Here is a 12,656-nt window from a genome sequence, read left to right as displayed (position 1 = left end):
GAGAAAGGGCCAGTATGAGTGAGGCTGTAGATGAAGTATATCGTAGGTTTGGGGTTCAAAGGGCAGAATGGGAGAGTTGGGGCACAGTAAGATATTGCTAGGTTACTGTTTGGTGATAAGTTAGTGCTTACACTATGAAGAACTTTGAATTAGGGGAGGAGTTTGTTTATTTAAGTGTAGGCCCTTGAAAACTGAATAAAGGGCATTTTTGGATTTATAAAAATGTCAGAATATTGAGGTAGTATAAAATGGTTTAGACTAGAGGTCAGCTAACATTTATATAAAGGACTAAGTAGTAACCATTTTTAGGCATTGGGGGCCATATGGCCTCTATTACAACTCCTCAGTTCTATCAGTGTAGCTAAAAAGCAGTCATAGACAATACATACATGGATAAACATGACTTGTTCAAATAAAACTTGCTCATCCTTTTATAGGTATGTGACCTTGTTACTTAGTGTTACTTAATGTCTCTCAATCTGTTTCCTAAAACTACAAAACGGGGATAATAACTGTTTCTGTTTCATAGTTGTAGTGAGGATTAAATAAGAACGAATGAAAAGCACTTAGCATGGTGCCCATGATTTAATGTTTATGAATGTTAGCTTCTGTGATGATGATACTTATTACCCAAGTTTCAAAATACTTCTAATTATATAATTAGAAGGCATTACATATGTTTTCTAGAAAGCAACTAAATCTGAAAATCTTATTCCTCATTGTACTAATTCTCTTCAACACAATCTTTATGTCAAGAAAAATTGATGATCGTGACTTCTTTCCTTTTTATTTAACATTTAAAAGTAAGAGAAATGAGAATACTAAGAAGGAGATGAAAGGTAGGTTGTTTATTTTTAGAACAGCCTCTGAGTGTACAAATTATCTTTTTTGTGTGTGGCAGTTTTATCCCAACCTCCTATTTCTAGATACTACTGAAAGGCAAGCATTTAATGCTCATACATGCATAACCTTTCCCAAATTTTACTATCAACATAGAATCACCTATATCAACAAAAACACATTTTTCCCTCTAGAACATATAACAAGTAGGACAGTGGGCTAGACAGTAAGGAAATAAGACATATATAAGCTAGTCCATGAGCTTAACATCTTTAAGTCCATAGTTTTTCATCATTACCCAATCCAACTTCTCATTTCAAAGATGAAGAAACATGTTTATCAAAGACTAAGTATAGCCTTTTAACAAATTGACACAATTTGTTCAAGCTGTCCTGTGAGGTAGCAACTGTGGAATTAGAATCCTAGAAATTAGCCTTTTAATCCAGCAGTCTTCATATATTAAGGCTTCTGAACCAATTTTTTTTAATGCCTTAACTTATCAGAACAACACTGGTCCACCCAACCTTCAACAGCACAAGCTCACAACAAAATGATGTTAGGTGCCAGGGAGAGGGGGATCCATCCATATGTCCCTCACCATTTTTTATCTACCCAAGAGGAGTGAATCAGAACAGAGGGGATGCTGTGGAATTTGGAAAAGATCTCCTATCCCATGATTCTGTAAGACTTTAATTATTTAGATCCTGCTTCCACTCTAGCTGAAGAAATAGGACTTATCTACTTACAGATATATAATGCTAAACGTTAAATAAACAAGGCAGATCACAAGTCCTACAGTGAAGTCAAGAGTGAATAATCATTGAGGACTTCCGCAGGAGAAGAGAGTGGCGCCAAATTCTTGAGTAGAGGAATATATTTTAGAAAGTCAGTAAGTTCACCAGACACTAAGTGTCCATTACATGTCCAGTTTTGTGTTAGGTGCTAGGGACAAAGCAATGACCAAGACAAACATAGTTCCTGCATCTTGTAGGTTAAAATTCCTGACTCATTGTTAGCCTACAGTTTTACAAGTCACATCTAGTAAGCTTTTTCAAGGTATACTTTCTATTGACTTTCATAATGTTCCTCAGTTTTCTTTCCAGGGGAGGTAGAAATCAGATTGGAAGGGCACCTGATTTCAATAGCAGCAGTGGCTAGTTCACACCTGCAATTCACATGGCAACTGTAGTCATGCAGTGCTTGTGACCACTTACAGACAGACCAACCAGGGATTTAACAGTTCAATTAGATTTCCTGTTATTAAACTCACATTATAGACCTCAAATGAATAATTTTTAAGGTGTCAGACATGAAATATGGTAGACTGAAAAGATGAAAAACATTAATAGAACTGTTTTTGATAACTATGTTACAGTTTAAAAAGAGACCAATGCTATTTTAAATCAAAATAATATTTTAAAGACAATGACCACTTTTAGATAACTATGTAACTAAGAAATTTGGAACTTGACAAGAAGGTGTTAATAAGGAACTGCATTTAAGAAAACTCTTTTAAAAAGTTTTTAAAGGTCTATTACTAAAAACATAATAGGGATCTACTTATATGCTATTATATACTTACTATGTGTCAGACCCTATGCCAAGCACTTTGCTTTTATTAACTCATTTAATCCTCACAATTCTCACTCTATATATGTGGAAAGAGAAGTACAAAGTCATGCAGACAGTAAGTGACCCAACATCAGTGCAAACTCAGATAGTTTGGCTTCAGACTAATCATAAGCTATATAATTCTAACTGGGAAAGAAAAGCAAATATTTTAGATAATAATAAAAACCTTTATAGTGCTTTCACATTTATATGTCAAATATGAGGGGGTCTTCAAAAAGTTCATGGAAGATACATATTATGAAAACTATGCATGGATTGCAAAGATTTTTTGCACCAAAATAAACTAGTTTGAGGCAGTAAGAAGGATAAGACACCAGTTTTAAAAGAGCCTTTACCAAAGCAATGTGAATTCTGCTAAAATTGAAGTACAAACATCAAATTTATTATGGTGTATAGAAAGTTTATGGGGACAATGCCCCAAGGAAATCAGTTTACAGTAAATAATTTGTTTTTAGAAGGGGCGAGAGGATGTTGAAGATGAAGCCCGCAGCTTCAGACCATCCACATTAATTTGCAAGTAAAAAATTTATCCTATTCATGCCCAAATTGAAGAGGACCAAGGATTAACAGCAGAAACAATAGCCAACACCTCAGACATTTCAATTGGTTCAGCTTACACAATTCTGACAGTAAAATTACAGTTGAGCAAACTTCCTGCTCTGGGTACCCAAACTTGCATCCAGAACAGCTGTAGACAAGAGCAGAGCTTTCAGCGGACAGTTTAAACAAGTGGGATCAAGATCCTGAAGTATTTCTTTGAAGAATTGTAACAAGAGATGAAATATGGCTTTACCAGTACAATCCTGAAGGCAAAGCATGTTCAAAGCAATGGCTACCAAGATGTAGAAGTGGTCTACACAAAGCAAAGGCAGACAGGTCAAGAGCAAAGGTCATGGCAACAGTTTTTTGGGATGCTCAAGGCATTTTGGTTGTTGACTTTCTGGAGGGCCAAAGAATGGTAACATCTGCTTATTAGGAGAGGGTTTTGAGAAAGTTAGCCAAAGCTTTAGCAGAAAAACACCAGAGAAGGCTTCACCAGAGAGTCTTCCACCACCACAATGCTCCTGCTCATTCCTGTCATCAAACCAGGGCAATTTTGCAAGAGTTTTGATGGGAAATCATTAGGCATCCACCTTACAGTCTTGATTTGGCTCCTTCTGACTTCTTGTTTCCTAATTTCAAAAACTCTTTCAAGGACACCCATTTTTCTTCAGTTAATAATGTAAAAAAGACTGCATTGACACGGTTAAATTCCCAGGGCCCCTAGTTCTTTAGAAATGGACTAAATGGCTGGTATCATTGCTTACAAAAGTGTCTTGAACTTGATGGAGAGTGTCTTGAACTTAATGTCTTGAAAAGTGTCTTGAACTTGAGAAATAAAGTTTATATTTTTTATTTTTTAAATCCATTTTTCCATGAATTTTCTGAAGTCTCCCTATATATTAGATAACACTAATAATCTTTGACAGTAACAATGCACTTAAATAGACATTATCTCATTCAAATAGATAACTAAATTAGATTCAAATTCAATCTGACCACCTGGAACAACAGAATGCATCAGGTACAAATATACGTGGTACATGTGGAAAACAAACAACATACCAGAAGGAGGGAGGTGAGGGACAGAGCTAACAGTCACTGAGTGTTTATTATGTATCGGGTATTGTTCCAGATAAACACACTTAATGAAATAAGTACCCTTATTTCAACTATGAAGAAACATTAAGTCCGCTGTGAAATTAATACAAAATCATATAGCTTCAAAGTGACACAGTAAGGGTTAGAATCAGACCAGTCTGATTCCAAAGCCTCCTTTCACTACACTGTGTTGGCTTAACAGCACAAAATGAGAAAAAAAGACATTTCTATTTTTGTTGATAGCAAGATCAACATAAACCAGTAGTGTTAGGTGCTGCCCCAAGGCTGCATTCAGATAACTGTACAGTTGACATTATGTTTGGTATGAGGCCCACCATATCTAGAAAAGTGGCAAATGTAGACATTTAGGCTTAAAATCTTAGAGGGAATATAAGTGTTTTCAAGTAATTGAAGAGCTATTAGATGGAATAATAGGCATTAGATTTTGACTCAAAGTAAAAAAGAAATTAATAATAAACAGAGGTGTCAAAACTGGAATAGGCTGCCTTATGATATGTTCAATTACAGTAAAATAACCAAATGTTGGTGATTTTGCAGAGCAATTCATAAACAAGGTGAGTGTTAGACAAGTAGTTTTAATCCTTGACCCTACTTCAAATTAGAGTAGTTTGGCTTTAACATGTTACATGGTCATTCCACTGTAGATTTTTTTGGGGGGAAGGGGGTGTTCTAATGCAGTAAAAAGTCTACAAACCACCAAATTAGATACATTAAAAGGTATCTTTCAACTCAAATTCTATATCCCTTAATGGTTTTAATTAAGATTAAGAACTTAAAATCATATCTTGACTTAATTTGTCAAAAAATCAAGAACAAACAAAGCCCCAAACAGACCAAACATACCATTTTTTTCTGCAAAGGCAACTGCATCGTCTTTAGTACTGAAGGTTAAAACCATGTTGGACAAGGGATCAGCCCTGTAAAAAACAATTTTTTTTTCAGAATTTAACATTAAGCTTTGGCTAAGGAAAAAAAAATTTTTTAAGTAACATTTTTAGAAAATAAACAGTGGCTATAATATCAAATAAGTATGCTATTAATGGACTATTTTATTCTTAATAATCTCTTTAAAACTGTCAATCATTTGATTATCTTTTTCTACGTTAAATTTGAGAAATTTTCTAATGTATTATCAAATAATAACATTTATAATTGTAAGGATATCCAGCTAGGCTTTAATAAAATTATTTTATTAAATTCTAAAAAAAAAAAACCCAAAAGAATTAGAATTGAATTTTAAAAAAACCCAAGAGAATTCTCAAACTGACTTTACAATTTCAATAGCAAGAAGAATATGGAAGAGTACAATGCCAGTACTATCATTACTTCCCCAAATAGATGGCAATAACACCCATTCTTCTAAAGGTACCTTCCATCATTAATGATACTGTTTTAAAGTATAGGGCCACTTAAATCATAAAGGCCCAAGCAGTGACATCCAACTGAGTTTTTCAATCTAGGACAATGCTAATGTTTACAAACCTACATAGACTGTTTACCATACCATGTAACTTCATACCATATAACTTCAGAAATGTCACTTTTATTTTTATGTTTATAAAAAGGCAGAACACCAAATGCTACAAATGTTTGTGAACCACACAGGGTGAATATAGAATTCTGTGAAACATCGTTAGAAATGTGGAAGTAAAAAACATTGTAAAGAGGATTCTGGAAGTAATTTGGCTAGTGTGAAGACCCACAAATAGCTGGTGTACTGCATACATCATGGTTGCTATTCTGGGATTTCTGTGAGATCCCTATAATCATATGTGTTCTTATCATTAAACCCCCACTGTAAGCAAAAGAGCTTCACATGGTTCTCTATATTAATACTAATAACAAATGATAATTTTATATTGGTTTTTCCTTTTCAACATACATATGATTTCTCAGTTGATAGTTAAATAAACTATTTATACTTAGAAGTGTCAATGTAAACATGATCCAGTAATTTGATGAGTGCTGACAGGCACACTGGCTTAATTGAAAATAAGAAGGAATACAGAAAAAATTGTAGGAAAAACTGAGGAACCAGGGACCAGAGCTCTACTTCCTGCAAAGGTAGTAAACTTTTATTATTATCCTCACTTTACTTATGAAGAAATATATACACAGTTGACCACTGAACAACATGGGTCCACTTAGAAGTGAATTTTTTTCAATAAGCATATTGAAAATTTTTTTGGATATTTGAGGTGATCTGAAAAAACTCGCAGATGAACTGTGTAGCCTAGAAATATCAAAAAAATTAAGAAATTAGGTATGTCGTGAATAAAATATATGTAGATAACAGTCTACTTTATCATTTACTACCAAAGAGTATATACAAATCTATTATAAAAAGTTAAAATTTATCAAAATTTATGCACACACTTATAGACTGTACATGGCACTACTTGCAGTTGAGAGAAATGTAAATGAATGTAAAGATGCAGTATTAAATCGTAATTGAATGAAATTCACTGGAGTACATAATGTACTACTGTAATAATTTCACAGCAACCTCTTATTGCTATTGTGGTGTGCTCAAGTGTTCTAAGTAGCTCTTAAAATGCCATGTGATGCTAATCATCTCCATGTGAGCCTTAGTCTCTCCAGCAAATTGTGTATTGCATTAAAAAGTGATTTCTCTATATCTTCTCACATATTTTTCACAGTGTCAGTACAATACCATAAACCTTAGATAACACTATGGTTCCTCATATGAAGTGCCACTAGTGATGCTGGAAGTGTCGCCAAGAAGCAGAGAAAAGTCATGACATTATAAGAAGAAGTTGAATTGCTTGATATGTAGATTGAGGTCTGCATCTGCAGTCGCCCACCATTTCAAAGTAAATGAATCCAGTGTAAGAACCATTGTAAAAAAAAGAAAAGGAAATTCATGAAGCTATTGCTGCAGCTACACCAGTAGGCACAAAAACCTTGCACTTTTTGCAAAATATCATTTTATCTCATATTGAAAATGCCACTTTTATGTGGGTGTAGGATTGTTGTAAGAAAGGCTAGGATTGTTGTAAGAAAGGCATACTTGCAGACCCTAATATGATCTGAGACAAAGTGGACATTATATGACAACTAAAGCAAAAGGAAGGTGAAGGGTCTAAAGCTGGAGAAATTAATGCCAGCAAAGGACGGTTTGATAATTTTAGAAAGAAGTTTGGCTTTAAAAATGTCAATGTTAACAGGAGAAGCAACTTCCGCTGAACAAGAGGCAGCAGACAATTTCCAGATACCATTAAGGAAACTACTGAGGAGAAGGATATCTACCTGAACACGTTTGCAATGCAGATGAAAGTGTCCTATTCTGGAAAAAAAATGCTACAAAGTACATTTCTTAGTAAGGAAGAGAAGTCAGCACCAGGATTTAAGGCAGGAGTACAGGTTAACCCCACTGTTTTGTGCAAATGCAGCTGAGTTTATGATCAGGACTTAAAACAAAAGGAAGGTGAAAGATCTAAAATTGCTAACTCCAGAGCCTTGAAGGGAAAAGATAAACATGAGCTGACAGTGTTTTGGTTGTACAACAAGAAGGCCTAGACAATGAGAACACATTTTCTGGATTGGTTCCATCAATGCTTTGTCCCTGATGTCAGGAAGTATCTTACCAGTAAGGGACAGCCTTTTAAAGTTCTTTTGATATTGGACAATGCCACTGGCTACCCAGAACCCCATGAGTTCATCACCGAAGGCATCAAAGTGGCTATTTCCCCCACAGTGTCTTTAATTAAGCCTCTAGATCAGGGGAGTCATAAGGACCTTTAAGGCTCATTACGCATGGTATTCTATAGAAAGGACTGTCAATGCTATGGAAGAGAACAATGGTAAAGAGAATATCATGAAAGTCTGGAAGGATTACATTATTGAAGATGCCATCGTTGTTATAGAAAAAGCCATGAAAGCCATGAAGACTGAAACAAAAATTTCAGCTGGAGAAAACTGTGTCCAGATGCTGTGCATGACTTCATAGGATTTACAGCAGAAACAATCAAGGAAATCATAAAAGAGATTGTGGATATGGCAAAAAAGGTAAGGGAGGAAGGGTTTCAAGATACGAGTCTTGGAGAAATTCAAGGACTAATAGACACCACACCAGAAGAATTAACAGAAGACAACTTGATGAAAATGAGTGCTTTTCAACCAGTGCCAGATGATGAGGAAGAAGATGTAGAAGCAGTGCCAGAAAACAAATTGACATCATGGCAGAAGGGTTCCAATTACAACCTGGACCCTTCTATGATACATGAAACTAAAGCACATGGTGGAAGAAGGATTGGTACCATATAGAAACATTTCTAGATAAATGAAAAAGCAAAAAAGTTAGACAGATATTATGATGTATTCCCATAAAGTTACACTGAGTGTGCCTGCTCTCCTACTTTCCCTTGCACCTCTCTCCTCCAACTCTTCCACCCCTGAGGACAGCAAGACCAACAACCTCTCCTCTTTCTCAGTCTACTCAACATAAAGATATCGAGAATGATGACCTTTATGATGATTCACTTCCACTTAATGAACAATAATTCATCATGCCATACAGTTAATAAACTTGAATATTGTGTATATGACTGTCTTCATGTGAAAATCTAATAACTGGCAAGAACTGTATAAAACGTTTTTATGTCGTCATCATCGTCATCACCACCACCACCTAAGTATTCATCATGTAGAACATCGTGTGTAAGACTGGTATAGAAGTGAATAGTCGGGCTGGCCCCGTGGCTCACTCGGAGAGTATGGCACTGGGAGCGCCTGAGACTGCGGGTTCGGATCTTATATAGGGAGGGATGGCCGGTGCGTTCACTGGTTGAGCGTGGTGTGGACAACACTGTGCCGAGGGTTGCGATCCCCTTATTGGTCCAAAAAAAAAAAAAAAAAAAGAAGAAGAAGAAGCAAATAGTCTATCCTTACATAGGCATAAGGTGAGTTATATATAAAATTAATAATGTGTTAGTGTTTTTACTGTTTTATAACTATCCTTTCAAAGAATTACATTACTGTTCAGTATGCCTGTCTCTCATGATTGGATAAACTTTCATCGTAACTGGATAAATTGTCATCACAGGTAGATGGTTTTTTAAAAAGGTAATGATGTTTCCGATACTGTGTTATGAATATGACTGTAATACTGCATGACAAAAAATATTATAATGATTCACTCAGTGCACTGGCTAGGCTACCATGAAACAACTGTATTGATTACACCAGGCTACCATAAAACAATCATATTGCTTCCTTGTTATCCATGCATGAATCATTATACCTGTAAATAAATATTGCTGTGGACTGAATGTCCCCCCAAAACTCACTGAAGTTTGACCTCCATTGTAACAGTGCTAAGAGAGTGGGAAATCCAATTATGGTATTTGAAAGGTGGGGCCTTTAAAAGGTGATTAGATTGTGAGGACTGTGCCCTTACGAATGGATTGATCCATTCATGGAATAATGGGCATGGTTCTGATGGCTTTATAAGGAGGGCAACTGAGAAGATTAGCTCATTATCGCTCATGCCATGTTATACACTGCATCGTCACCCAGAAGAAGGCCCTCACCAGATGTGCCCCATGAACTGTGGACATTCTAGCCTCCAAAACTGTAAGAAATAAATTTCATTTTCCTTATAAAGTACCCAGTTTTAGGTATTCTGTTATAAGCAACAGAAATGAATACAAATATTAATTTATTTTTCACATCTTTTCATTTTTGATGTCTAGTGTTAGTAATATGTATAACATCTAAACTATTTTGTATCATATAAGACAATATTGATGTAGGCACTGACAGATGATTCTTATAAATAGATGATGTAAACTTATGGTGTTGATAAATACAGTACTGTAAATGTATCTTCTCTTCCTTAAGATTTTCTTAGTAACATTTTCTTTTCCTACTTTATTGTAAGAATACAGTATATAATACATATAACATAAAAATGTGTATTAATTGACTGCTTTTATTGTTGGTAAGACTTCCAAGTCCACAGTAGGCTATTAGTTGTTAAGTTTTTGGGGAGACAACAAAAGTTCCACACAGATTTTTGACTGCAGAGGTTGGCACCGAAGTTAAATAGTAACAATTTACATCACTAAGCTAACGATTCTTCCAGTCATTTGGTTTCTATCCTTCTCATTCTCCTTCATCTCCAATATTTTGTAGTTCTTTTCTAGGTATGTTGCCACCACCAGTTTAAACCCTTTTTAATTCTTTCCTGAGATATACTACAATATCTTCCTAACTAATCTTTCTGCCTCTTTTCTTGACTCCAATCCACCCTTCACCATGTTGCCAGATTAATCTTCCTAAACTTCAACTCCCAAATTCACTGCCCAGCTCAAAAACTTCAAATAGTTTCTACCATCTGCCACATTAACTTCAATCTCCTTCCCTGGCATTTAAACATGTCTATAATATGAATAGAATCTATTTTCCAGCCCTTTAAAAAATTACTACCCTTAGAAGTAACCAACTAGTTAAATCAGATTACTAACTATTCTCTAAACACAGCCTCTCATCAGTTTAATTTGTTCCTTCCACTTGGAATACTCTCCCACTATCTCTGCATATGGAGGTCTATCCCAACCATTCCTCATGATTCACCTTGAATACCAACCTTGTCTGTGAAGTCTTTCACACCATACCCTTCTCCAACTGTATATAATTTCTTTTTCAATCTCCACTAAATATAATTTGTGCTTTTATTTTTAGACTTGACTTGTTCAGTTCTTAATTACAGAGGTTCCAATTTGGGTAATGGCAGAGTAATTTATATCAGATTTACCTGCCTAACAATTATAAACTCTAGACGAAACAGTTTTTTTCAAACTTTGAAGGGACCAGAAAGTGACCAAAAGCAGGAAAGAAACTGGAGAGAATTCAGCTAGGAGCATCGAGAACTCAAGCAGGAAGCCATAATCTTATCAAGACAAGGAACCTGGAGATGGAGTTCAGGATTGCCAGAGCAGCTGGAAATTTAGGGTAGAAAATAATGAAGAGGAGAAATGCACAGAGCAGGAAGCTTTTGAACTGCACATGAATGGGCAAGGCTCTAAAGCAATCACTAGGAAGGCTGAAAGAACTGGACAGAGATTTCGGGAGCTGTCTGCTGCAGAGGAGAGTGAGTCTGAAATGAGGACTTGGTAAATACCTTGTGCTTTCCATCAAAACCTCAGAAAAGCCATGCCTTTTTACTTTTTAACACTATGTTCCAGAAGTAAGACTAAGGGCAAAATTGAAACAGATCCACCTTAACAAGGCATAAAATCAATCCTCCACAAATTCAAAGTAATCTATCAGTAATTTGTCTGCTAGAACAAAACTCACCACACTGCTACTGTCATTAACTCGAGAAACATAAAGGATCGGGGAATTATTACATTACTGATACTTGATATAAATTGTTTTGATTATTAACTGTTAACCACTGTTTCAAGGGTTAATTAACATATTAGGAAGTCACACATTCACTAAAAGATATGTATAATATTCTTCATTTTAGTATTATGCATAATACCCCCAAATGAAAACTACCCAAATGCTCATCAATAAATAGTGGAAACAATGAATCTCCCAAATATAAAGTGGAGCAAAAAGCCAGTCACAGAAGAGCACATAAAGGCTGTATCTCTTTAATAGGCAAAACAAATCTATATTGTTAGGAGTCAGAATAGTGGTTACCTTTGGAGGTTTAAAATTAGAAAGGGGCATGGGATGAGATAGGGACTTCTGAGGTACTAGAAATGCTATTTCTCCATCTGGGTACTAGTCACAGGGGTGTGTTCAGGTTGTAAAAATTCAAAGAACTATATACTTTTGATCTATACACTTTTCTGAATGTATGTTACATTTCAATAAATTTTTTTTTTAAAGCAATATTAAGCTTGGCAAAATATTACGTTGTATTTGCTCAAAGGTCCACGGTTGATTTTAGATCATTTCTTCTTCCAATTTTAATGTACTTTACTGGATACTAATAAATACCACTAAGCCAGTAAAATGAATATACAAAATATTTGATTATTCATTATAATGTCCAGCATTGGTTGGCAGATTTTCTTTTGTTCTATAACATGAAACAGTCTTTGTGAAGATACCTACTGTTTGCGAATTTCAATTATGATTTTCTGTTTATGAGCAGAGTTTATTCAGGATTATTGAAAACAGATTTAAGTATCAATCAACACAAGATGAGAATGAGTATTATAAATGTCAACTGACTCTTGACTTTACCTAAGAGAACTATGACTGCATAAAAGATATCTGTGAAACATTCTGGAACCAAGAATTTTTATTAGGTGCCCTCTGAAAGGCAAAGAATGGCAAGTAAACGAGTTTCTACTTGGGAAGGCTTAGCTTATTTTCTTCAGGTTATGTAGTACTAGCTGTTATAAATGGCTCTAAATGCTGTTACTTTGATTAGCAGTATTTAGAAATGTCAGAAGGTCATCTTTCTGCAAGTAGAATATGATAAGAGACACAGATATATAAAGAAGACTACAGAGAAAAAAAGTCTTTAAAATCAATAT

The 12,656-nt window shown here is 35.1% G+C and overlaps 1 protein-coding gene across 2 annotated transcripts in view; it reads right to left on the bottom strand.

Annotated features, from left to right (window-relative positions):
• The window catches only part of NDUFS4 (NADH:ubiquinone oxidoreductase subunit S4), a 115,927-nt gene that overhangs the window by 16,794 nt on the left and 86,477 nt on the right, over nt 1-12,656 (bottom strand). Inside the window, exon 4 of one of the 2 annotated variants that reach the window (XM_063087431.1) lies at nt 4,978-5,051. The exons of the other annotated variant lie outside the window; for it this stretch is intronic. Within the exon in view, the coding sequence (XP_062943501.1) occupies nt 4,978-5,051 (74 nt within the window). The remainder of the gene's footprint in view (nt 1-4,977; nt 5,052-12,656) is intronic. 2 annotated transcript variants of the gene reach the window in all.

This window comes from Cynocephalus volans, chromosome 2 (genome assembly GCF_027409185.1).
Source record: "Cynocephalus volans isolate mCynVol1 chromosome 2, mCynVol1.pri, whole genome shotgun sequence".
Classification (NCBI taxonomy): domain Eukaryota; kingdom Metazoa; phylum Chordata; class Mammalia; order Dermoptera; family Cynocephalidae; genus Cynocephalus; species Cynocephalus volans.
This window is presented reverse-complemented; position numbering and strand designations above follow the sequence as displayed.